The sequence below is a fragment of the Protopterus annectens genome, chromosome 2.part1 (genome assembly GCF_019279795.1).
Source record: "Protopterus annectens isolate FY-2018-M chromosome 2.part1, PAN1.0, whole genome shotgun sequence".
In the NCBI taxonomy this organism is placed as follows: Eukaryota; Metazoa; Chordata; order Ceratodontiformes; family Protopteridae; genus Protopterus; species Protopterus annectens.
The window spans coordinates 1,443,343,754-1,443,370,206 of record NC_056729.1 but is presented as its reverse complement, the minus strand read 5'-3'; the positions used below and the strand labels follow the sequence as shown (position 1 = coordinate 1,443,370,206).

The 26,453-nt window shown below is 42.2% G+C and overlaps 1 protein-coding gene across 4 annotated transcripts in view; it reads right to left on the bottom strand.

Moving 5' to 3' along the window:
* HTT (huntingtin) overlaps positions 1-26,453 on the bottom strand; it is a 4,811,037-nt gene that overhangs the window by 4,344,200 nt on the left and 440,384 nt on the right. For all 4 annotated transcript variants that reach the window (XM_044062924.1, XM_044062926.1, XM_044062925.1 and 1 more), the window contains exon 4: positions 21,270-21,329. In XM_044062924.1, the coding sequence (XP_043918859.1) occupies positions 21,270-21,329 (60 nt within the window). The remainder of the gene's footprint in view (positions 1-21,269; positions 21,330-26,453) is intronic.

Below are 26,453 nucleotides of genomic sequence, written 5' to 3'. Positions count from 1 at the left end.
CAAAACACACACACACCAGTCCAATTAAATTAAACTAATACCAAAAGGTATTTAGTAAAAAATACCAACACACACACCCTAACAGGGGGGGGGATGGGACAGGGAAATTAACTGACTAAAAAAAAAAAATAAAAGAGACAGGGATTTCTGTCAGAAAAAGTTAAATTTAAAGTTAAACTATCAAAACAAAAAGTTTTTAACTAAAAAGGGGCTTAAATGTCACAAATGTGAATTACTTACCAGGAGCTGGTAAAGAGAAGACCTCCCAAGCGAAGCGGCAAACGAGATCTGGGTACTTCCTGCCTTGCATCATGGGATATGGGGCTGCCTCGAGCTGGTAAAAGGAGTTCTCGAGCTAAAGCAAGTGCCGAGTCGGAGCCGAGGGATCGGCTCCGAACCCATCAAGCAAGAAAGAAGGCGAGAGAAGACAACTAACATGGAACGTTATGGTAGGTACATAACTTCTTATTTACTCCATCTCAGGCAAAACTGCAGTTGCAGTGTCATTTCTTAAATATTTATGGCAGAAGGTGTGTCTGTGTACTTGAAATTTTGTGTGTGTGTAATGTTTACATAAATATAGATTTGTATGCATATACTTATGTACTCACACACACACACACACACACATATATATATATATATATATATGTGTGTGTGTGTGTGTGTGTGAGTACATAAGTATATGCATACAAATCTATATTTATGTAAACATTACACACACACAAAATTTCAAGTACATACACAGACACACCTTCTGCCATAAATATTTAAGAAATGACACTGCAACTGCAGTTTTGCCTGAGATGGAGTAAATCTATTTTAGCTTTAGTCAGTGTTAAGCCAGCAAGTCACCACCAAACATTCTGTCTCACAACAACGCAGAGAATGTAGCATTCAGTTTGGTACATCTGTATTCCAGAGCTTCAAAAGCAGCCTCAGACTAAATACTACAATATGCATTTGTGTCACATTAAAAAAGAAAAAAAATGCTTCAGCTTAATTCCCAGCATTTCTTTCCAACAAACTGACTTCCCATCATCTCACCGGAGGCATTTTCAGCATTAACTGTTTTCATCTTAAAAGAACCAAGAACCAATATGCAAAAATCATTTTGAACCAACATTTCTGCTATATAGAAATATCCCGTTCCACCACATATTCTACAGCATTACTAAAGCAGGGCAAACCTGACTTTTTTTTTTTTCCAAAATCTCTATTTCAATTTTCTTTTTTCAAATAATAACAATACGATAACTCAAAAACACAAATAAACAATACAAATACCTATCTAAAGAAAACAGACTCAATCTCATTCCGAGAAAATTATACACACATATATATATATATATATATATATATATATATATATACACACACAATATATACACAAGAAGTCACTACATCGTCAAGTAAAGTATGAGAATTCTTATGTTCATTTGGTCTCATAAGGGATAGCTAGAATGGGGATAGTCTATATATAAAGTAAAAAATAGAAATTTAACCATTTATTTGTATGTTTAGGGAAAATATCTAGTTACACATATACTAAGAAATGGGAGAAGATGCAAGAAAGACGGGTTATACTACATTCATTTATTATTTAAAGGTTAGCTTTTCATGACAATTTGTAGGCAAATTTTATTTGTCAAGAATTATATCTAGCAAGTAACCCCAATATTTCTGGTAATAGCTTTTGTTTTTGAATACATTAATTTGTGAGATGAGATGTATTTGATAGCAAGATTGCTAAAATTTTCCCATGTAATTGGTGACATGACATTCCAATTCTTTGTAATAAAGAATTTAATACAGGCACACATCGTAATAAAGACATGTTTTAATATGTTTGGGAGTTGATTGATATTAATGTACAATATAGCTGTCTTCCACGTATGGGTTGATTTTTCATATCCCATCTTCTCTAATCTTACTCTCAAGGAAAACCATAAGTTGTGTATCTTAGTCCAGTCCCACATGACATGTAAAATATCAGCTGTTTGATCCGGACAATGGGGACATATAGGCAAAAAGTTAGGACTGAATTTATCTAATTTAGATAAGGTATAATATACATTGTTATTTACCATAATTTGTGTACATAACAGCTTCTTGAAAGGAATGAATTTGATTGTATTTTCAATGGCTAGTTTCTTATTTTCTTCAGTCAGTGATTGATTTTTCGTTTGCCAATAGTTTGAAAATAATAAAGAATTCTGATGTTTTGCACTCAATACAATTTTATAAGTCCTAGAAATTGTTTTCCCTTTAATTGCAAGATTTTCAAGTATTAATTTAACTAAATCTATGTTCTGTAAGTCAGTGTGTATTTGTGAGAATTTAGCATTTATAAGATGATGTAGTTGGTTAAGAATAATGCTATATTTCATACGAAGTTTTAGTTCAAGTCTCATTTGCCCCGTGTTAGAGTCTTTCCATTGGTATATATCCCATATTGTGTAGTCTTTTATCAGGGGGTAGTTTGTTAGATTTACTGGTTTATTATTTATTAGTAAATTAGGATTTAGGTGTAACGGTTGTATAAGGGCAAAAGCATCAGCTAATTGCAATGATTTAAATAGCTTCTGTGTTGTAAGAATCATGTTTTTAATTAGTGGATGTAAATTCTTCGTGTATATGCTAGCCTGGTTTAAATTCAAGAATGGTAAGGATTTGATATTACAGCCAAGGGATTTCAACTGTTCATACCAGATTTTGGTCCACTGGGGTGTCCACGTATTTATATACGAGTCATAGTTTATTATTTGTATTAGTCTGTATACAGTAATTATATACTATAGTAAAGCTTAAAATCAGGTAACCCCAATCCCCCCATATCTTTGGAGAGTACAAGTTTTGCATATTTAATTCTGGTAGATTTGGGATACCATAAGAATCTTGATATACCTTTTTCTATGGCAAGGAAGAAGTTTTGGGGAATATTTGAAAAGGTAGCATTTAATTGAAAGAGTATTCTTGGTAGAAAATTCATCTTGACAACACTAGCTTTTGACAGTAGAGACATATTAATATTCTTCCATCTATCCATATCATTTTGAATACTAGTCCATGTAGTTAGTAGGTTATTGTTTATAATACCTTTGAAGTCTGAAGTAAATATTATTCCTAGAATATTTTATCTGGTAGTTTATTTTGATCTCACTCATAGGAAAGTACAATTCTTTATGCCCTATAGGACTTGAGGGAAAATATGTGTGACTTGTTTAAATTTAAATTATAATTTGAAACTGCCGAGAACTCATCAATAACCAAGTATTTTTGGGAGGTCAGTAGTGGGGAGTTGGAAGTATATACAAGTCATCAGCAAAGGCAGCGTATATAAGATTTGTATTGTGGATTCTGGGAATATGATGAAAGGTTTTTTGTGAAATAAACAGAAGGAGGGGTTCTAGATAAAGATTAAATAGGTATGGCGAAAGAGGACATCCTTGTCTTGTACCACTGGATAAGAGTATAGGGTTAGTTATACGTTTATTTACCTGTATAGTGGTAGAAGCTTTCTGATAGAGAACCTGGATCTTTTTAATGAATTCTTGAGGAAAACCATATAAAGGCAGTATATTAAAGAGAAAGTGTAAGTTTACTCTATCAAAAGCTTTAGTTGCATCTACTGTAAGGGCATATCTGGGGCATTTATTCCTATTAAGTAGTCTTACAGGTATCTAAAAGGAAGGTGTGGTCACTTGTTTGCCTGTTTGTCATAAACCCATTTGTTGCTGGGAAATAATAGAGGGAAGTATATTCTTAAGTCTATTTGCTATAACATGGGCTAATATCTTAAGATCAGTGTTTATGAGGGCTATTGGTCTATAATTTGCTGGATCTGTTGGGTTAGAATGCGGTTTAGGAATCAACACTGTCTTGGAGTTATTTAAGTATTTGTCTGTTATACCATATTGTATTATATAGCTGAAAACTTTTAATAACACTTTGGCGATATGTTCCATGAATAGCTTATAAAAATCCGATGTGTATCCATCAGGCCCAGGGGATTTACCTAATTTTAGTTTGTTTATTGCAGCTTTTATCTCTTTTAAATGTAACAGTGATTTTAAGAGTTTCCTTTAATCTTCTGTAATTGTGGAAAGTTTATATTATGTATAAAATCCTCAAATCTGTCTGTAGATGATAAGGGTATATTGTATAAGTTCTTATAAATATCTTCAAAAGCGTCCACTATATCTTGATCTTTATATTTCACCTGTCCTTCATATTTTATTTCTTTGATCCTAGGAGGTCCACTTTTTATGTTAATTAGTCTAGCTAGGAATTTTGATGGTGTTTGAGCCCATTCTGAATATTGATATACTGACCTTATACTGACCTTAATTCTAAGAAGGAGGTATTTTCTAAATAATGTTTGTGTTAATTGTTTTTGCCAATCAATTATTTTTTCCTTGTTCTTTAGAATATGTTTCCTGAAGTTCTAGTTCAGCAGTGTTTATTTGATACTCTAGTTCATTCTTAAGATTGCTATACTTTTTTTTGAGCCATGCAGATTTTTGAATAATAATACCCCTGATGACCGCCTTGGCAGCCGCCCATTGTACGTCATATGGAATTTGATTGGATATAAAATCATTTTGAAGTTGGGCTAGCACATTCTGAATTTCTTGTGTAGTTTCTTGGTTTTGTATAATTTTAGGATTTAACATCCAGGTATTGAAATAGGAACTATTTTGTTTATCAGCTTGAAAGTTTATTAAAAGTCTAATTTTGGAATGATCTGAAAGAGTTCTAGGTGAGACAGCATAATTTAATTCGTTAGAAAGGAAAGTAAGGGAAATTAGAAAAGCATCTATCCTGGACCAAGTTTTATGAGTGGCTGAAAAGAAAGTGAATCTTGATATTGTTTTATCATATTGAAATTTAACATAAGGGTCAACTAGTTCAAATGTATTTTGTAATTCTTCAAGTGTTGTAGTGGTAGATTGTGACTGTCTGTTTTTATTATGCGATCTATCCTTATCTAGATTTAGTACAGCATTCCAGTCCCCACCTACAATAAACAGGGATTTGGGTATTTGGCTAATGTATTAAAGATTTCATAAATGAAGAGCTGTTGATTTGAGCAGGGGCTCTATATATTAAGAAAGAGTAATGGTTTGTTTAAAGTATGATATTCAGTAGTAAATAATACCCATCTTCCCTTTGAGTCAGCTTCATAGGAAGTAATCTCTCCTTGGAAGGATTTATTTACTATAATGGCCACTCCCCTGGACAAAGAACTATAATTTGCAGTAACTATTGTTTTAACCCATTTTCTTTTCTTTTCCCTAACCCAAAGTTGGTAATCTAAGTGAGTTTCTTGCAAGAAAGTCATATCAGCCTTAGTTTGGTATGTGAGGTGCATGATTAAATTTCTTTTCTTTTCATCTACCATCCCTTTAACATTCCAAGAGTCTATGGTTATTTTTTATTAATATTGTTGAAGTTTCTCATTAGTTGATGCACAAAAATACAGTTATAAACTTTTTCTGTTGGTGTATTTATCTTAAGAATAAATGTTGTGACTTCTATACTCCTAAACTCAAATAGGTGCCTAACCACCCATCCCTCTGTATTTGTAAATGTGCATGAGTTAAGAAACTAAAAGAAACTATTATTTTTAACAACAAGGAGTAGATGTATATCAGACGGATGTCAATAATACCCATACTGTTCCAAATGCGAACAGTCATCAGCTAACAGACTGTGCCCATCCCGCTCCTTTTATTATTTATATACTGCATATTCATTTTCAGACTTCTTAAAATATTATATTAATTGTACCCTTAGATATTATATAGATAGAAAAGGAAAAGTAGCTTGTATAAAAAGTTTTATAGTAACAGCAACATATTATAATTCTTAACATTTCAAGAGTTATTAAAGAGTTAACAAATCAATATTTTCAAAAAACAAGTACAATATATGTATATTTAAAGAAGGCATCATTTTAAAAATTCAAAAACATTTGCATTATTCTTGCTAACAGCAACTAACTGTGGTTCTTTAAAATGTATCGGAAACCATACAAGCAATCATTGTGAACTCATATTATTAATTAACCAGTGCCATCTACTGGACAAACAGGGGGAAAAAAAAAGAAAAATGTTTTTGTACCTTGCTCATAGACACCTTTAAAGGTAACTCAATGGTTATGCCAGTAGAATAATGATTATGCATTTTAAACATTTAAAGAAGGCAGCACTTTAAAATTCAACAACATTTGCCTTATTCTTACTAACTGCAACTAACTGTGGTTCCTTAAAATGTAATGGAACTTCATTTAACATAAGCCATATAGATCCATCATTGTGTACTCGTATATTAATAATTAACCAATGCCATCTACTTGAACAGAGACAAAAGAAAAAAAAATGTTTTTATACCTTGTGACAGATGTAAAAGTAACTCAATGGTTATGTCAGCAGAATAATTATACATTTTAAACATTTAAAGAAGGCAGCACTTTAAAATTCAACATAATTTGCCTTATTCTTGCTAACAGCAACTAACTGTGGTTCTTTACATGTATGGGAATCTTCATTTAACACTGCACTGTCAAAAGCCATATAAACACATCATTTGTGAACTCATATGTTAATAATTAACCAGTGCCATCAACTGAACAAAGAGAGGAAGAAGAAAAAAAAAAAAAAAAAAAGAGAGAAATGTTTTTGTACCTTGCTCATAGACATACTTAAAAGCAACTCAATGATTAAGCCAGTAGAATAATGAGTATACATTTTAACTGAAACTACTTGTGTCTAATATTTACACTACTAAACTATTATATCAAAGGTTATATCCCATTTTTTAAATGTAATTTAACACTTCTTTTTTGTAAGCTGTAAATGCACTTTAAAGTCATTTCTCTATGCAGACAGTGTTAGGTAGCTTTGTAACTTTTAAATGTCAAGGCAGTTACTAAAATACAGTGCCTTAAGTATTACAGTGTAGCAAATAGCTTTTCTTTACAGGCAAGTAAGCAGAGTTGTTTAGAACACATTTCACATCCATTTGTTTAAAATTTCCCATAACAGTGGTATATTCTTCTGTCCTGTAGTTCTTTGGAGCTGTAGCACTTGTTTAGCTTTCCAAATGTTTTTGGATCAAAAGATATGAAAAGAGTTGTCTCAGACAGGATTTACTTTGAAGAGACGCAGAAAGGTGGATTTTGCCTGGTCAGGTGTTTCCAAGGATATTTTTTCTTCTTTGTAATAAAATGTTAAAGTTGCAGGATATCTCATTTGGAAACCAATCTTATTTTCAATGAGGTAATTGCAGTATTTGCTGAGTTTGTCGATTTTGTTTAATTTGTAAAGGAAGATCTTGAGTAATCAATTTTATGCGCTCTCCATGTAACATTCTTTTTAATCTAAGCTGACAGTATCTGTTGAACATGTGCAGAATTAAGCAGTCTGATCTAGATTTGTCTAGGAAGATCACTTGTTTGTGTATGGTTTATAGCTCTGTGAGCTCTTTCGATCACTCTCTCATCCAGGAGATTATTAGCCAGAAGAGAGCTTAGTATTTCTTTTATTACTGGAATAAGTTGTGAATTATCAAAGCTCTCTGGAATACCTCTTATGATAAAATTATTTCTCCGGCTTCTAGCTTCCAAGTCTAACATTTTTTGCTGTAATTCTTTAATTATGGTGTCATTGGTTTGTGCTTTTTGTTGCAGTTCATTTATTTTTAGCTCATTGTCCATAATTTTTGCTTCATTTTGTTCAAGCCTAAGCACAATTTGGTCCAGAGTAGAGCCAAATGTAGTTAGCTTATGAGAGAAACCCTGCACTTCTGTTTGTAAAGGTTGTAAAGCAGCTTTCAGATTCTCCAGTGTTAAAGGTTGTTCCTGTTTTAATCTTTGAGACATTTTATCAACTTCTTCTTGTTGCTTGTTAATTTTTTGCCTTTTAGTAGTGGTTTCTTTCTCAGGAGTAGTAATTGCAGACAGTTTGGTTTTTGTCATTACAGTTTCCATCCGATCTGGCTGATTCTCCATTAATCTTGTATAGTTAGATTCCTAGTAGTAGTGCAGAATTTTAAATAAGTCTTGTTATGAAAGTTGTTTTTCTTGTTACTTTCCTCTTATTAGGCCTGTTAGTCTTGAAGAATCCACACCATGCGGTTCAGGGCTCTGTTTCCAACAAGTAATTATTTTTCCTTCAGAATGAGAGAATCTTTGAAAAATAAAGATGAAAGTAAGTAGTCGTATTTCTGCTTTAATCCATTGATGTTTGGTATACTTTTTCTAAGCGATATGCTGGTATGAAGTCAGATTATAGTATAGGAATGCAGGAGCTGCACTGTCAGTGTGCTTACAGGCTGTCCACCATGATGGAATCAGGGCAAACCTGACTTTTAACACACACCCAACACAGTGCTTAAGGCTTAAGGTTTGAATTTCAGTTACAAAATCGTTCTTCTGGTCCCTATTAATGTCACAATGGATTGTCATGGGAATCTTTCATATCTATTACTTTTCAAACATATCCTCGCCCTAGTTCTCATTTTCAACTTTGACTCGCATTTTGTCTTGCAAGCTCCTGTTTTTTCTCAGTTAATTCATTTAACTGTGTGGTAGTAATCTCACTTGCTCTACACACCCACAGATTTTGATCAGGCAACACTTGCTATCACTTAAAAGAATGTCTCTCACTTCACTTCTTGTGCCAAACAAAACATTCACTCTGTGTCTCATTCTTATCAGTGAAGCATGCAACTCATCAAATTTGTCTCAGTTCCTAAGGTCAGTAACATAAGCACTAACCGTATCTCTAGATACAGCAAAATATAGTCCAAGTTAAATAAGAAAAGTCTTTCTTTTGAGTGTCTGTTCCTAAAATATTAGAGAACAATTTCTTTTGCTAATACAAAGGTATCATTAGATAATGCCTAAAAACAATGTTTAGTTTTTACCCAGAAATTCTGAACCATACAACTTTCAAAACATGTATGTGACCAATTAGCCTCAGTTTGCCTATTACATCTCCAACAGCCAGAAAGATATTCTTTTCTCATGTTAGCAACTCTTACAGGAGTTATAAAATAACTAAATAAAAAAATTCCAAGTAAATATACTCCAAAAGAGGGTTCAAGACGTAGAAAAACTATTACAAGAAACTGGATATCTACTTCAGAATCAAAATTTGAAGGCTTTCTTTTTCTCTTAAAGGAAGTTGCAATTAAAGAAAGTGAAGTAAAAGACAGTTTCATAGGTTGATACTAGGCTATCTGCCCTAGGGCATTTACAAGCCTAGCCAGAGTGTGTTTGGCTTTCACCACCCTTCTTAGATTAGTTGACTGTGCCTCTGTATAGTAGGTCACAGAAGATAGCCCATTTAAGGTTAGTTTACCGTGCCTCTGTCTAGCAGTGACACAGAAGAGATCCCAGGGGTAAATTTACGTTCTCCCATCCAAACGTCAAGATTCTTCTTGAAGAGGGTCATTGAAGGGCTCTGTCTGACATGGATTGGGATTTTGCTCCAGAGTGAGGGGAGCCTCTGGGATATGAATCTGTCCCTCCAGCATGTTCTATTTATTTCTGTGCTGAGGTTTAAGTCACTTGGGCGTGTAGTTCTGATGGATTTGGATTTCTTGAGGTGGAGCATGTCCATTAATTCTGGGTTGGACATGGCTTTATACGTCAGGCATAGATCGCCTCTAAGTAGGCAGTAAGCAACTGAGTAGAGCTGGAGTTTCTTTAGCCTAACTGCGTAGGGCATCTGTTTGAGTCCTTTGATCCTCTTGGTGAGGTACTTTTGGGGCCTTTCTAGTTGTAGCAGGTGTCGGGTAAGGTACATCCCAAATGGGGCATTGTATTCAATTTTGGGCCTGATGAGTAATGAGTAGAGGGGCACAATGACCTCTCTTGATCTAGATGTGAACCCCTTCATGATAAGGTGGGCTATATAGAATGTCTTTCTAACCACTTTGGCAATGTGATTGTCAAAGGAGAGATTGCAATCTACTTGGGTCCCCAAATCCCCAATTACTTCTTCCGTACTTAATGGATTACCACCTATGTGGTAATTTGTGGGCACTTTGTTTTTCCCAAAGGGGATGACTATGCACTTTTTGGCATTTAGCTTTAGGCCATGGCTCTGGCAACAGTTATCTGTCTGTGAGACCTTTTTGGAGGATGCTTGTGACAGCCGGCGAGTCGATTATGGCCCCCAGTTTGCAGTCATCTGCAAACTTTGTCAGCCATAGTCCTCCTGTGTTAGCCTGTACCTCAGAGAAATATATACCGAACAAGAGAGGTCCTAGGACTGAGCCTTGTGGGACGCCACTTGTAACTGATTTAGAGTCTGACATGGCACACGGTAGGATCCAGTGTTTGGAGGTTCCCAATGTCTTTGTTTATGAGTTCCATGATGATACGCTCCATAGCTTTGCAGACCAGGCTAGTTAAGCTTATAGGGCGATAGTTTCCGGGGTCCGTTGCAGCACCACCTTTATGGAGTGGGACCACTGTTGCTGTACGCCATTCTTTGGGTACATATCCTGTTGTAAGGCTGAGACTGAACAGTGAACAGTGATTTTAAGTGAGGGTTCAGTTCTTCTTGGAGCTCATGTAAAATGCAGCCCAGGACACCGTCCGGTCCCATTGATGCGGTGTTTTTTGCTTTGGAGAGGGCAGCTCTCACCTGTGCATCTGTGATGTCAGGGAGGCTACACTCTGTTGGGATAGTCATTTGCTCATTTGGGGGGAGGGGGAGAGAGAAGTTTGCACTGAACCTGTCTGCCAGGATGTTGGCAATGTCTGTGGGTTCAGTGTATTTTTTGTCATTTTGCACTAACTCAGAGCATATCTGGGAGTTTCCACCCAGGTTTCTGACATAACTAAAGAAAGCCTTGTGATTATCTTTAGCGCCTTGTGCAATTTTTCTTTTGAAGCTAGCCTTAGATGATTTTATGAGGGGTCGTAGTTTCTTGCTAGTACTGATCAGAGTTGCCTTCCCTTTCAGGGATTTTGCTCTATCATGTAGTAGCTTCCTCCTTCTGTTGTACAGCTTATTTATGGCTGAGGTCCACCAGACAGGTCTCCTGCCTTTGGAGGAGTGTGTCTTGGTTTTATTTGGGATAGCACGATCCATGCATTCTTGTAGGTATCCATAGAATGCGTTTGTAAAGGATTCTGCGGTTTGGGCCGTATTTTCCACTGGCTCTGGGGCTTTGAAGGATTCCACCTCGGTTTTGAGAAGTGGGAAGTTTGCTTTTGAGAAGTTTTTGACCGTGGTTTCCTTTGCTAGGGGTGGGGACGGGATATGGATGTCCATAGTGATTAATTTATGGTCAGATCTTACCAATGAGGGGTATACCTCTGGTATGGAACATACAGTCCCCATGTTGGTGATGATCAGGTCCAATATGTTTTCCCCTCTTGTGGGAGTGGTGACCAGTTGTTCCACAGCATTTGAGTTTATAAATTCTAGGAACCATTGGGCTAGGGTGTTGAGGCTTGAGTAGTGCTCCCAGTCTATGTTTGGGTAGTTAAAGTCACCCAATATAATGGTGTTTGGAGAGACCTTCATATTCTCCAGTGTCTTCAGGAAAGCCGAGTGGGGTTCCTGAGTTTGGGAGGGTGGTCTGTAGCAGGCTACAAACTGGAAGGCAGTTTTGCCCACTATTAGTTGCACATGGATGGTCTCAGATGCTTCGTGCAGTACCACTAGCCTGGAGGTATGGGTATCTTTGATGAATATGGATACTCCCCCCTCCTCTTGTGGTTCGGTCCGAGTTTTGGGGCCAAAAAGCATGGTATGAGGTATAGCCTGGTAGTGCTGGAGTGCTCTCGGGAGCCTTGAACCAGGTTTCTGTTACTGCACAGATATCGATATTCTCCATACTGAGGAGAGCCTCGAGTGCGTTAATCTTGAGGTTTAGACTTCTGGCGTTGAGCAGCATTACCCTTTGTTTCTTTTTCCTTGTGTTGTCTAAGGAGGTGGGTTTGTCTTTTGAGCCTTGCCTAAAAAAGGCACTATGGGGGTGGCAAGAGCCTTGGCCAGTATTCGAACACCCAGGGGTGACAGGTGCAAGCCGTCCCTAGCGAAGCAACATGGCTGACAGACACTGGATCCCCTTTGAGTGACACCAATACTTTAGCCAATTGTTGAAATTGATCATTTTGTCTTTATACTGTTGTATCATTCTTGGTGAGGGTAAGATGCTACTCAAGGTCAGGGTCACACCGGCCTGGGCCACATGATCAGAGAGCTCCTCTACGTCTCTTTTCATGTAATCCAGGGAGGTACGTCTCAGGTCATTCACACCAGCATGGACAATGATGGAGTCATATTTGTACTTGCTTTGGAGTGACCTGAGTGCTTGTGTTATGTGGCGGATCCTGGCACCCGACAGGCAGCTTATAGTGACCTTCTCCTTGTTCAGCCTGGTGAGAGGGACGTCAGTGTGTCTGACAATAGAGTCACCTATTACAAGTGTATTAGGTGTGTTGTTTAGCCTTAAGGGCTGTGACTGTGTGGCACACTGACTTTGTGAACTATGTGATATGTGGGTATTGTTGTGGGCTAGCAATTGCTTGGATGTCTGCTTTGGAGGTCTCTGTTGCTTGGGCAGATTTTTATTTAGAGCTTCCAAGTATGTTTTTGTGTGTTTATGTGTTTGGTTTGCTGTTGCGATAGGTCTATGTGAGACTGGATTTGTGGTGTGTATGATTACCTTCTCCTCCAGACTGACCGTGCCAGTACTATGTTGAGAGAGCTCAGCCTCCAGTTTGGCTATATAGTTGCATCTCTCACATATATTTGAGCTTATTGGGAAGAGGAGAGGGTGGTCTGTGTACATAAGGCAGTTGTAACATTGCCTCAAAGATTCCCATATTCACCAGCTGGACTGGAGAGTAAACCCGAAACTGACTTTTGGACATGCCAGAATAGTATAAGGAATTACGTTTTGACTTGATCAAAAAGGACCAATAGGGAGCCAAGTACTTAAAGGGAGTATAAGAGGGTGTAGTGCTTTAGTTTATTAGTGCTTACTTATAAGACACTTATCCTAGCTACTGCTGGGTTTTAGAAGGAAAATAGAGTGCTTACTTTGAGATTTGGAACAGTTCTAAGGGAAAAAGTGAAGAGCAGACAGACTTTGTGAAGCCGGGAACAGTTTAAACCTGATTAAGCGGTGCTGCCCGATGCTGCGCTATGCGCAAAAACGCGCAAAAGAGGGTTTTAAGAGAGGGGGGATCAAGGAGTTTGGAATGGACCCAAAATGGCCAATAAAACTACAGTTTCTAGGCTGTAACCACTCCCCACAGGGGCAGGCAGGCTGTTCAGTGTTTACCACTGCCACTGATGAACACAGACTTCCCTTTAGCCCAAGCAAGCAATGGCCTCCAAGAAACTTACAAACAGTTCAGAACAGCAAATCTGTAACTGAACTTTTTTTAAATTTCAGAAAGTGGGAAAAAAGCAAGATTTTTTTTTTTTTTGTTTAAAGATAGCAGAGATACACAAGTAGCAACAAGTTAGAACAGTGCAATAAATGACCCCACACGAGTGCTAGGCCAAAGACAGAAAGTTATTGTCCTTACCATAACGTTCCATGTGGAGTGTTCATCTCGCCTTTGTTCTTGCACACGACTCCGAACCCGTGTGTAAGAACAAAGGCAAGATGAACACTCCACATGGAACGTTATGGTAAGGACATAACTTCTTTATGTGAGAGTGTTCAATCTCGCCGTTTATTCTTACACACTGGTTCGGAGCCGATCCTCGGCTCCGAGTCGGCCGAATTGCAACGCTCTGAATCTCAGAGAAGCTCGAGACCAGCCCATATCCCACAATCCTCCCCTGCCATTACTCAGATCTAGATTGCAAACAAACCAGACCAAAAGATCCAACACCGCCGGTGCTAGAAGTATACACTCTCTCAGACATTCAGAGACACTCTCTCACCATAGCAATAACTAATGGTCGAAACATATATCCCATGATACACGGGACCATATACCCTGGAAGGGGTGAAGACACATCGATCAGACTCTAATCCTGCCAGTTCTTCCAAACACGTGGGGAGGGGAAGGGAGGGAATGTAAGAACAAAGGCGAGATGAACACTCCACATGGAACGTTATTGGTAAGGACATAACTTCTTTATGTGAGTGTGTTCAATCTCGCCGTTTGTTCTTACACACGGGTAGCGTCCCTAGCTCCGTCACCCCGAGTGACTCATGGAAGAACGTTCCCAAGCACAGTGGAACCAAATGATGTCCTGTCCTTGGAGACTTTGTCCACTCTATAATGAGTGATGAAAGTATGTGGCTTAGACCACGAGGCTGCTGCACAAATAGTGTCCAAAGGCAAGCGAGCTGCATGAGCTAAGGAAGTGGAGACGGATCTGGTAGAATGGGCCTTAGGTTTGGTGGGCAAGGATTGATTTGATTTAGAGTATACAAAGGTTATACAGTCAGCAAGCCATTTAGATAGTGTACGTTTAGTAATTGCCATGCCCTTTTTATTGTCTGCAAATGCGACTAAGAGCTGATCCGTTTTCCTGTAAGCTTTGGTCCTATCCAAATAAAATCTTAATTGCCTGTGAACATCCAACTTGTGCAACATATACTCCAGTTTGTTAGTATGGTTCTTGAAAAAGGTAGGGAGTTCTATAGACTGGTTAATATTCGTAACTGAACATACTTTTGGAAGGAAAGATGGATTTGTACGCAAAGAGACTATCTGGATGGAATATCAAGTAAGGTGGTCTGACCGATAATGCTTGCAACTCTGATACTCTATGAGCTGAGGTCACGGCGACGAGGAACAGCGTCTTCCACGATAAGAATTTTAAGAGACATGACGAAGCAGGTTCAAAGGGTGGCAACATGAGTTGCGACAGTAACAAATTCAGGCTCCATGGAAAGAAAGGTTTTCTGACGGGCGGCCTAAGATGGAAGGTTCCTTTCATAAAGGCCTTACAAAGTCTGTGAGACATAATGGGAGAACCTTCCTCACCAATATGGAAGTTTGATATGGCTGCCAACTGTACTCTTAGCGTGGAAGTAGAAGCTCCTTCGTGAAAGAGGATAGATAAGAATTCTAAAATTTTATGTAGAGGAGCTACCAATGGGTCTAAGTGTTGGCTAGACACCCAGTATACAAAGCGTTTCCACTTACTTGTATAGAGTTTAGTAGTGGAAGCTTCATGAGAAGCAACCAGAATGTGTTGAACTGCCGGGGGGAGTAGATCAGACCTGGCTAGGCAGGGAAGCGGAGCAGCCAAGCTGCTAGTTTGAGGGACTGAAGAGACGGGTGAGGAACTCCTGACGAATGGGTCAGTAGATCTGGTACTGGGTCCAGAATCCATGGTTCCTCTATTTGATAGGCTCGAAGAAAGGGGAACCATATTTGACGAGGCCAGAATGGGGCTATGAGTATTATTGTCCTTTCCAGGTTCCTGGCTTTCTGTAGAAATCTGGGAATCAAGGGAGTAGGTGGAAATGCATATAGGAGACCCGGGGGCCAATAGTGTATCACTGCGTCCCTGGGGACATCCCCCGGAGGGGGTAGAAGGGCAAGGTAGCTTCTGCATTTTGCATTCAACGGGGAAGCAAACAGATCACAGCAAGGCTGGCCCCATTTGCGGAAGATCTTTTCCGCAGTCTGTGGATTGAGGGACCAATCGTTAGGTAACAGGATGGCTATGCTCAACCTGTCCGCAATGACGTTGGATGACCCCGGGATGTGCGTTGCTATCAGAAAGCGACCCGTGGACTCTGCCCATTGCCAAATTCTCATGGCCTCTCTGCATAACGGGCAAGACCTGGTTCCCCCTTGCTTGTTTATGTACCAGACCACAGACATGTTTGTCTGTCTGAACTGCTACTGTTCCTAGAGGTAAAAGGGCTTGGAAGTGTTGCAACACCAGGAACACCGCCCTCAGCTCCAGAACATTTATGTGTAGAGTGTACTCCATGTTGGACCATTCTCCTTGGGACTGTTCTTCCCTGAAAAAGGCCCCCCCACCCTATCAGGGAAGCGTCCGCGGTTATTGTGGCTGTTGGACTGGGTATAACAAATGGACGACCCATAGTGAGGTTCTGATCGCACACCCATCATGAGAGGTCCCGTCTGCAAGAGTCTGTTATCCTGATCTCGTGCACTAGGGGTAGGTGTTGGAACGACCACTGCGCGAAGAGCAGCCATTGTAGGATCCTCATGTGTAACCTTCCCATAGGAACTGCGATTAGTGAGGCTGCCATCAGTCCCAAAACTTTTAACACCAGTTTGGCCGGGGCTTTCTTGCTCTCCAGAAGAAGAACCTGCTGTTTGAGGGTTGACGCCCTTATTGGAGGGAGCTTTAGTAGTGTCGATCATGTATTTAGGTCTGCTCCGATGAAGGAAATACAATGTGAGGGCGATAAGCAAGACTTTTCGAAGTTTATGGAAATCCCTAGGTGGGAACAAAGGCTGACTGTGTAGTCTCTGGCTTGCAATAGGCGACGCTCGGTGGTGGCGGTGAGGAGCCAGTCGTCCAGATAGGGAAACACCTGGAATCCTTGTCATTTCAAGTGAGACACAACTAATGCCATGTATTTGGTGAATACCTTGGGGGCTGAGGTGAGTCCAAAGGGCAGAGCTCAAAACTGAAAGTGACTGGCTCCCAGCTGGAAGCGCAGGTGATCTCTGGACAGTCTGGCCATTTTGATGTGGTAGTACGCGTCTTTGAGATCTATAGAGCACACCCAATCGTCCTTCTGTAAGAATGGAAGGATCGATTGAAGCGTGACCATCCGGAACTTTTCCTTCTTCATGAAGGTGTTGAGATTGCTGAGATCTAAGATCGGTCTCCAGTCCCCTGTCTTTTTTGGAACTAAAAAGAACCTTGAGTAAGTTCCGGATCCTCTTTGGTCAGCCGGGACTGGTTGAATGACTCTGTTTTCGAGCAGCTTTGAAATTTCTACAGCTGCTGGATTTCGCAGACGGGGTGGCACGTCTGGAAACATTCTTTGTAGAGGTGGAGTTGATGTGAAGGGGATTTTGTATCCTGTGGTTATAATGCTTTTTACCCACGTATCCGAAGTAATATTTAGCCAGGCCAGTGGGTATAAAGCCAGGCGACCCCTGACTGCCTCCAGAGCAGGACAGCCGGGCCTCCCTTCAGGAGTGCTGGAAAGGCTTCCCAGGGACGGAATCCCTGTCGCCTTGGTTATGCGGACCCCCTCTGCCGCCGGGATGGTGTCTTCCATTTCTACCCCCTCCTCTGCCTCTGGAGGGGGTATCACTCTGTGTGGTCTGGAAAGATCCCTGATTCTTACGGAACCACATTTTTCCACCTCGTTGCCCTTTGGGGTACGGTCTAGTAGGAGCGGAAAAACGGACCCCGACAGCAGGCAGGGTCTTTCCCTCTTGCTCACACTGAGTGAGAGTCTCCTTAACCTTGGGCCCGAAAAGTGTGGCACCATCAGAAGGGGCATTGGCAAAGAAAGACTTGAAGGATTCCGCAAAGGAGCACAGCCGCATCCATGATGGTCTTCGAAGAGCAATCGCTGAAGCTGCAGCTCTACTCGATCCCTCGGCTGCATACGAGATGAGCCTCATGGATGAGTTTACTATGGAGGTGAGGGTGTTAAGTTGTGCTGTTACTTTTTCTGAAACGGCAGCATCTGTGTTACCCTGGAGGGTATCTGTCAGCTCCTTGATGAGATCCCTCTGCAAACGTGTGAAATGAGTCAAATAGTTTAGCGAACGCATGGAAAAAGTCGCTGAACTAAAAACGCGCTTCCCATATCTGTCCATACTCCTAGAATCCTTATTAGGAGGATGAACAGATGAGGAATACTCAGACATCTCCTTTTTCGTGGCTGCCGCCACCACCATAGCGTCGACAGGAACTCCCTTGGTGAGATAAGATTTATCTTGGGGGGCAGTGATGAACTTGTTTGGTTTCCTAGGGACTGGTTCCACTGTGTCAGGTGCCTCCCACGCCCTTCGAGCAATCAATTCCATTAATTCATCGAAGGGCGGAGTCACCCAGGAGGTAGAAGGTTGAGCCCCAAAAGCCTTCAGCAGCACCGACTCGTCCTCAGTGGGAGCTAGGGATTGCCAATCACCCCTCGGTTTCAAGATCTCCAGGATGTCTGCAAATGACACATCCTCCGAGGGTGATTTGGGGGACCCCTCTGCCTCATCCAAGTCGGTGTCAGACGTTAGAGATTCCTGTGGGGAATCTATGTGCCTCCTCTTGCACAACCGTTTCCTCTGGATCTCATCAGAGGGGGCTTCTGGTGAGGCCTCCAAGGAACAGGGGGAACCCTCTGGGGGTGGCTGAGGCAATGGGGCTCTACGCTTTGGATGGGTCGTGGGAGCAGAAACAGAAAGTGGCCCTTTTGGGGAAGGAGAAGATTCCCCTGATGCCATGGTCGTCTGTGCAGACAATACTTTCCTCATAAGGTCAATGGCCCCCGAACCCCGGGCCGAGGGCTCCCCCGGTTCCGAAGAGCACGGGAGCATCCCAGACCCAGGTGCCGTGGGCTCCGACCCCGAGGACGGAGCCGAGCCAGTCTGCGCCGAGGCCCCGAGAGGGAGAGTCGGCACAGACAGGTCGGTACGACTCTCTGTCCTGGAACAGAGGAGAGAACGTTGGCTCCGCGAAACCCCTATTGGTTCCGAAGGAGTCGAAGTCAATGGTGTTGATCGTGCAATGGACGGTTTCGGCACCGAGGGCTCCACTATCATCAAGTCATCCTCTCCTGGCTCCGAGATCTGGATGGGTCTCGAAGGAGGACCCGTTGGAGATATGGGGAGGCCTTCTAGTTTCGACACCAACTGGGAGGAAACTGCAATTAACTTGGAAAGGGCCGTGTTTTCCATGAGTTTCTGCACGACACAATCCACATCTGTCTCAGATAAAGGTCTGGAAGAACGGGTCGAAGGAGCCAAAGATGGCACTGACCAAAGAATGGACGGTGGTGGCAGCTCCGACAGCGGTTCCAAGATCTGGGGCTCAGGGAAAGATAAACGTTCGATGCTCGGCCCAGAGGTCTGTGGAACCGGCGAACAAACCCTAGAAGATGAACTTGGAGCCGATGACATGGGCTCCAACATCTTCGACCCCTTTGAGGATTTAGAAGCCTGATCAGACTTGTCCAAAGCCTCTTGAAAGGCAGGCTTAAGTAACCCTCTGTCTATGAGCTTGCTGCGTCTATCTGTCATGACCCTCCCACTAAAGGAATGGCAAATACAACAATCCTCTTGAAGGTGGAAAGGGCCAAGACAGTAGACGCAGGAAGCATGATTGTCAGTAATGGACATTTTCTGCCCACACTGACATCTTTTAAAGCCAGATTTAGCTTTCTCCGACATGACTAATATAACAAACACTTCACTAGGCTAATGAGTAGAAAAAAACTGCTAAAAACTACTAAATCCTATAAATGTATATATAAGTCTAGAAAAGGCTATATAATATAAGTTACCAATTATCAATTTTCTATCTGGTCCGAGCTCTCCTCGATCCGATCTGTTGCAGCGGCAAACTAGATCTGGGTAATGGCAGGGAGGATTGTGGGATTTGGGCTGGTCTTGAGCTTCTCTGAGATTCAGAGCTTTGCAATTCGGCCGACTCGGAGCAGAGGATCGGCTCCGAACCAGTGTGTAAGAACAAACGGCGAGATTGAACACTCTCACATTGCAAGTTTTAAGAAAAAAACAATTTTTAAGTAAGTGCAACACAGGAACATATCCAAATAAATTAAGGAATAATCTTTGGTTGAAAGTTTCGGGCCTTACTGAATCGACATCTTCATCTACATAATTAGACTGTTATTAGGGATGTGTCTTATTTATTATCATGTTGGTCTCAGGCTTACTGTACATACTGTAAATAATTATATTTGGTTTGTTCTTTAACTTTAAAATTCACTGTATTCCTTTATTGTATGATATTTGAAAATTTATGATTTTTGTTGTTTTTTTTCTCATTTAAAAAAATGTTTAATGAAAATATTTCAGAAAAAAAGTATCTGTTGAATCTTCGTGAAGAGCAACAGGGGACATACAGGAAATAATTTCTGGGCTCAAAAAGAAATTTGGTAATTATAAGCACTAACACTTTGTCCTTCTTCAAGAAAAGTAAGAGAGTGAGATACATTTAGCACACTGCACCACTTTATGGTTTCTTCATTAGTACACTCACTCTGCTTCCTGATGTTCCTGTCCCCCACCCCCACCCCTTGGCTAATTCTCCATTTATGTAAAATAACCACAGAGTAAAACACAAACCAATCCATCACAAAAGATGAAAAACTTTTAATGAGAAATGGACTAAAACAGGTAAGCTTTTTCACAATAGTTTTGTCAGACCTTAAAACAATGTATAATTAAACATTATAAAGTCAAAACAAGGCATTTTAATAATGATCCAGTTAAAATGTTCCAATAGAAATCTAACAATTAAATACTCTTGACATCAGTTCCTACACATATTCAATAATGACACTGTCAACAGATACAAAATAAGCAGTAAAACTCACATGAAAACCTATAATAAAAATAAACCAGCTAATAAAGTTATATGGAAACAAAGTACGATAAAAATCAAATAATTCCTTAAGTTACATTCTTTAGTACTGTTTTTAAAGAAGCCTTCTCATTTAAACCTTTACCTTGATCGGCCCCAAGCTTAATTATCCACCTAACCTCTCTATTCTCAGTTGTATTCTGGACATCACCCTGATACTTGGTAAAACCCTATCAATAACCATAAATTTACAAATATGTAATGCACTGTTATTTAAAACATACTGGTCCATTTTTCTAACGTCTATTTTTATCAAGGTAGTATTGAAGTTGTATGCACACATCAAGGGAATATAGACACCACTCACCCTGTTCTGTGGATTTGGAATGAGCTCATACACCAGATGTACAAGCTTATATAAGGTTTTTGGCTTTGGATCACTGGAAGTAGATTATGTCACGTCAGTGAGACAATCCATTAGTATTGGAATACTGCAATGCTGATCTAAGGAAGGAAATTAAGCAAAATCCAAACAAGCAGTAATGGGGGATGGGGGGATAAGTACTTAACGATGAATCCTAGAGTTGTAAGGCAACAACCCTAACCACTATATCATATCAAAATGCAATATACATAAATAAAGTCATGGTAACTGGACTGATAACAGATTAACCAGCTTGCAGTAGTCTCGATAAAAAAGGGATAAAGAAAAAAAATGCTATAAGCCCATTAACACAAGTCTTGAAAAATTAGAATAGAAAAAAAAACACACTCTACCTTTTTTATTTCTTTGTATAGCTCCAGCTGTAAACGTGGGAGACTGGAATCCATTAAAGCCTGTAACAAAAATGTAAATATTACAATCACTGCCTTTCACTAAATGTTAAGTAGAGGATGTCACATGAGACAGACTGCCTTTACTTGAAACCAGCAATACCCTTCGTTTCAGGAATCCTTCATCTGAGTGCCAAACAAAATTAATTCAAAAATACTCATAGTGTTCTCCCAATCTTGGTAAATCACTCAGTTGATGTAGGAAATAAGTAAGAAATCTGAAGTAGTTAACTTCATTTGATCAGCAACCTGTGGGTTATGGATTGGAGCCGGCAGCATACCAAGCAAAAAGATACGAGCTCCAAGCTTCCTCCCCCCTACCCACACTGCACTGCAACCTCCTTCCAATCCTCAGATCTCGTTTGCCACGGCTTTGCCAGCATGGGATTCTTCCGCTCCAGTCAAATGTCAGGGTTTTTTCTCTAAAACTTGGTCTGTGTGTGCCCTTTTTGAAAATTTTGAGGTAAATTTTAGTTGTCCAAGATACTTATTGGGTTTTTCCTTGTTTGGAAGTTGAAAACTTTCAATTAGTGTAGGCCTCCCTTCCCGCCCGTTGTGTGTGTGTTCTTTAGAATGTCAGAAAGTCAGAAAGTGACTTTCTCCAAGTGCACAGAGTGTGGCCACAAGCTGTCTCCAGCCGATTGTCACACTGTGTTTAGTCTGCTTGGGGGTGGCCCATTTGTCTTCCGGTTGCAAGATTTGTGCGGCCTTCAACCCCCTAGCCCTGCGGGATCACAGGAATAAGTTGATTCTGGTGGGTCTTCTACCAGCAGAATCAACTTCTGCTTCTTCAGCTTCCTTACCAGTCAAGGCTGTGGCTGTTCAGCCTTCTGGCCCTTCTCCGCTGTCCGGGACTCACCCGCCAACCTTACCACAGGGTGAGAGAGAGAGAGACCAAGAAGATTAAAGACAAGCACAGGGATACAGAGAGGCATGTGGATAAGGATAAAGATAGAGAGAGGGGCTGCAAGCGACAGGCCGAGTTAGATCCAACGGCCCCTTCTGCTAAATTAATCTTGTCTCCTGTAAATGTTTGCAGGCCATCCTCTCCTCGGCTTCGTTCACCACACTTTTTTCCGGAACCGGAGGAGGAGGCTATACCACCCTCGAGGTCTTCGCGTCGGCTCTCCCAGCCGGCATCTGTGGCGTCCTCCAGATCAACCAGAAGCATTTCTAAAGCTGACATGGATCGGATGATGCGAAGGTTTCTATAAACTCAAATGCAGATGGGGGTATTGCTGGCTTCTCCCCCCCTCCGGTGCGGGGAGTTCTGCTCCTTTTTTCGCCTCGATAACTCCTTCTCCGATCCACCATCGGATATCGGAGTCTATGGATCCGAGGAACCCCGGAGTCAGGGGGTCGGTGCCTTTGGCCTTGACGCCGGCCATGCCCTCGAGTCAGTCGGATCCGCATTCAGATCTGAGCTCTCGGAGCTGAGAGTTGGGCGTCGGATCTGAGGGGATGAGTGTGTCATCGGCTCCATTGTGGTTGGGGCATACCATCCCGTCGGGTTAGACTGTTCCAGCTTCAGCTCCGATCCCTTCGTCGGATCCAAGGGCCTCGGGCTACCAGTTTCAGGGAGGCTGGGTCTCCCTCGGCATTCGACGTCATGGAGAGGGTTCTCTCTGGAGGATCGAGACCCCTCACTCTGTCCTCGGGGTCCATCCCTGCTCCCTCACAGTTGGGTACGTCTTCCATCATCTAGTCCCCCCAGGACAGCCTGTGTCCACTGTGCCCCAGACGGTTCCCTTGGAGGAACAAGAAACCATTTGTGAGCCCTCCCCGGAAAGTCCACCCAAGGAGGTCCCTCACAAACACCACTGTAAGAGGAGGCACTTGGACTCCCCGAGTCCCTCACTGAGGATACAGACTTGGAGGAAGGGGAAGGTTCACCCAAATCACCTCCCGAAGACATCTCCTTTGGAGACATTATGGAAATCCTTCGCTAGAGGGGGGGGTCCGCCCAAAAACCTTCCTCCGAAGAGTCGGTATTTCTGGAGGCATTCGACACAGGCCCATCTACCTCTTGGGTGTCCCCCCCGCCGACCCTCTGCTGGACCTTATCACCACCAGAGCATGGAGGGAACCGGACACTGTGGAGACTATACCCAAAATACTGAGTCCACTGGCAGATAGAGCTTCTTGGAACAAAGGTTCCCCGGTTGATGCCATGGTGGTGGTGGCGGCCACAAAAAAGGAACTCGCCCAAGAAAGTTCCTCGGTCCACCCCCCCCAGACAAGAAGTCCAGGGCTATGGACCATCTTGGAAAGCAGACTTTTGCTTCAGTCACCTTTTCTATAAGAGCGCTGAATTACTTGGCCCACGTAATTCGACTGCAACGGGACCTAGTGAAAGAGTATGCTGAGTCTCCCTCGGAGTCCATGTAGGCCAAGGATAAACAGACCTTCTCGGCTCGTATGGCCACTCTCACGTCTGTGTCTAATACGTCCATGCATTTACTCTCTTATGCCACTGAGGGAGCCGCTAGGGCTAGCAGGTCCGGTATCGCCTTAAGGCGTCACGCCTGGCTCAGTCTTTGTGACTTCTCGGAACCCTTCAAGGCATCCTTTGCTAACACACCCTTTGACGGTTCCACCCTGTTCAGGAAGACTGTCCGCGATACGCTTGTCCAGAGCGAGAAAGACGGGAAGACGCTGTCAGCTGTCGGGATCCGCTTCTCTAACCCTCAAAGGTCCTTCTCCAGGAACCAGCGAGGGCAAAAGAAGCTGTAGTTCCGGAAAACTCAGCAGTCCCGGAATGCTCAGGACTCCTTCTCCCCAAGAGGCAAAGGGGGACAAGGTGGACACCGGCCCAAAGGCAGAGGGGGGGGGGGTCGAAGAACTTCTGGTCACGTGAACCTTTTTCAGAGCGACCCGCACAGCAACCCTGAGGGGTTACCCGACTGCTCCCCTCTGGAGGCAGTTGGGGGGGCGTTTTTTCGATGCACCTAGCCCAATGGGAGTCCATCACGACAGATCGCTGGGTGCTTTGAATAATATCCAGAGGCTATTCTATTCCCTTCATAAACAAACCCCCTTACACAAGGCGCCTCCCAGATGTCCCACACACTCAAGAGGGAGGCCGTGGCCTTGGAAATACAAAAACTACTAAAAAAAAAAAAAAGCCATACAGCAGGTGCCCCCAGACCAGTCTGGATCAGGCATCTATTCCAGGTTCTTTTTGGTGCCAAAAAAAGATGGTGTACCTAAGGCTGATTCTTGACTTGTCTACAATGAACCTGTTCATTGCCAAGGAAACGTTCCGGATGGTCATGCTTCAATCCATCCTGCCCTTCCTGCAGGAGGAAGACTGGTTGTGCTCGATAGACCTCAAGGATGCGTACTACCACATGCTGATGGACAGGCGATCCAGGAGGTTCCTCCACTTTCAGCTAGGGGCCTGTCATTATCAATTCAGGGTCCTACCCTTCGGTCTCACCACAGCCCCCTGGGTGTTCACCAAGCACGGCAGTTGTAGTGGCCCACCTGAGACTTCAGGGCAATCAGGTCTTTCCATACCTGGACGACTGGCTTTGCACCACCCCCACCAGGCATCTACTCTTGCTAGTCAGAGATTTCTTTCTCCGTATATCACCTCGGCTAGGGATTACCATAAACCTAAGGAAGTCTTCCCTTCAGCCTGCTCAAGTGTTAGACTTCATAGGGGCAAGAATAGATTCTCGCCAGGCCAGGGCATTCTTATTCCCAGACAGACTACACAGCCTGACACTTCATGTGTTAGCGCTCCTGCAGCCCCTTGCACCCCTTGCAAAATTAGTCCTGAGAGCCTTAGGGTCCATGGCAGCAGCTATCAACCTGATCCATTGTGCTCGTCTGCATATGAGAATTTTACAGTGGACGTTGCAAGTTCTGTGGTCGATTCTTAATCAACCTCTAGATTTTCTGATCCCTATGAGCAGAGTGTGCAGAAATGCTCTCAAGTGGTGGCTCCAATCTTGGAATATGCAGGAGGGATGTCCCTTTCTTGCACCCCAACCCCAAGCCACGGTGACCACGGATGCCTCCCGCCTAGGGTGTGTGGGGGGGCATTGTTCAGGCAGGACTGTTCAAGGCACATGGACTCAAAACAAGACCATTCTGCATATAAATGCCCTAGCGATGAGAACGGTCCTTTTAGCGTTGCAGGCCCTTCATGCTTATCTACCTCTGGGAACTATTGCGATCCAGTCAGACAATATGTCAGTGGTCTGGTATATCAACAAACAGGGAGGAACCAAGTCTTATCCCCTTTGTCGAGAAGCCATGAGAGTCTGGGAATGTGCGATCACCAACCGCTTACTGATAAGCAACGCACATTCTGGGTCGGTCCAACACCTTGGCACACAAATTGAGCAGGATTATCTTTTCTCCTTACAAGTGGTCTCTGAAGCCTTGTGTAGCGGGACAGATCTTCCTCAAGTGCAGTCAGCCATGCTGCGATCTCTTCGCATCACATTCCAACATGAAGTGCAGCGAGTTTTTCGCTATAATCCCCCCGAGGGGGGAAAGCCCCAGAGACGCTCTTGTTCATGCTTGGCCACCCGGTCTTCTTTATGCATATCCCCCGCTCCTGCTCATGATAAAGTTCTTACAGAAAGCTTGCCGGTTGGGGAGCAGATTGATCCTCATAGCCCCATTCTGGCCTCATCAAGTCTGGTTCCCCTGCCTACGGTCTCATCTCATAGTTCCACCTTGGATCCCATTCTGGATCTAATTCTTCATCCCTCGGGAATGCTTCCTCTGAATCTGGACAGACTGAAGCTCACAGCTTGGCTGCTCCAGTTCCATTAATTGCTAGGACTCCCAGTATCTCTTCTCCTGTTAAGTCTATCTTGGTAGTGGCACATAAAGCCTCTACCAGGAAAATGTATTCTAGCAAATGGAGACGCTTCTCCATTTGGGCTTCACAGAGAAATCTAGATCCTTTTACCGCTCCGATCTCACCGGTATTAGACTTTTTGTCTCTTATCTTCCAGCATGGAGCCAGCTCCTCCACAGTGAAGGTCCAGCTGGCGGCTATTTCTCATTTTCATGTAGGAGACTATTTAGGCTCCCTCGCTGCTGCCAGAATTTGTAAAACCTTTTTGAAAGGCACTTTTCTACTGCGACCCCCTATTAAGAATCTGT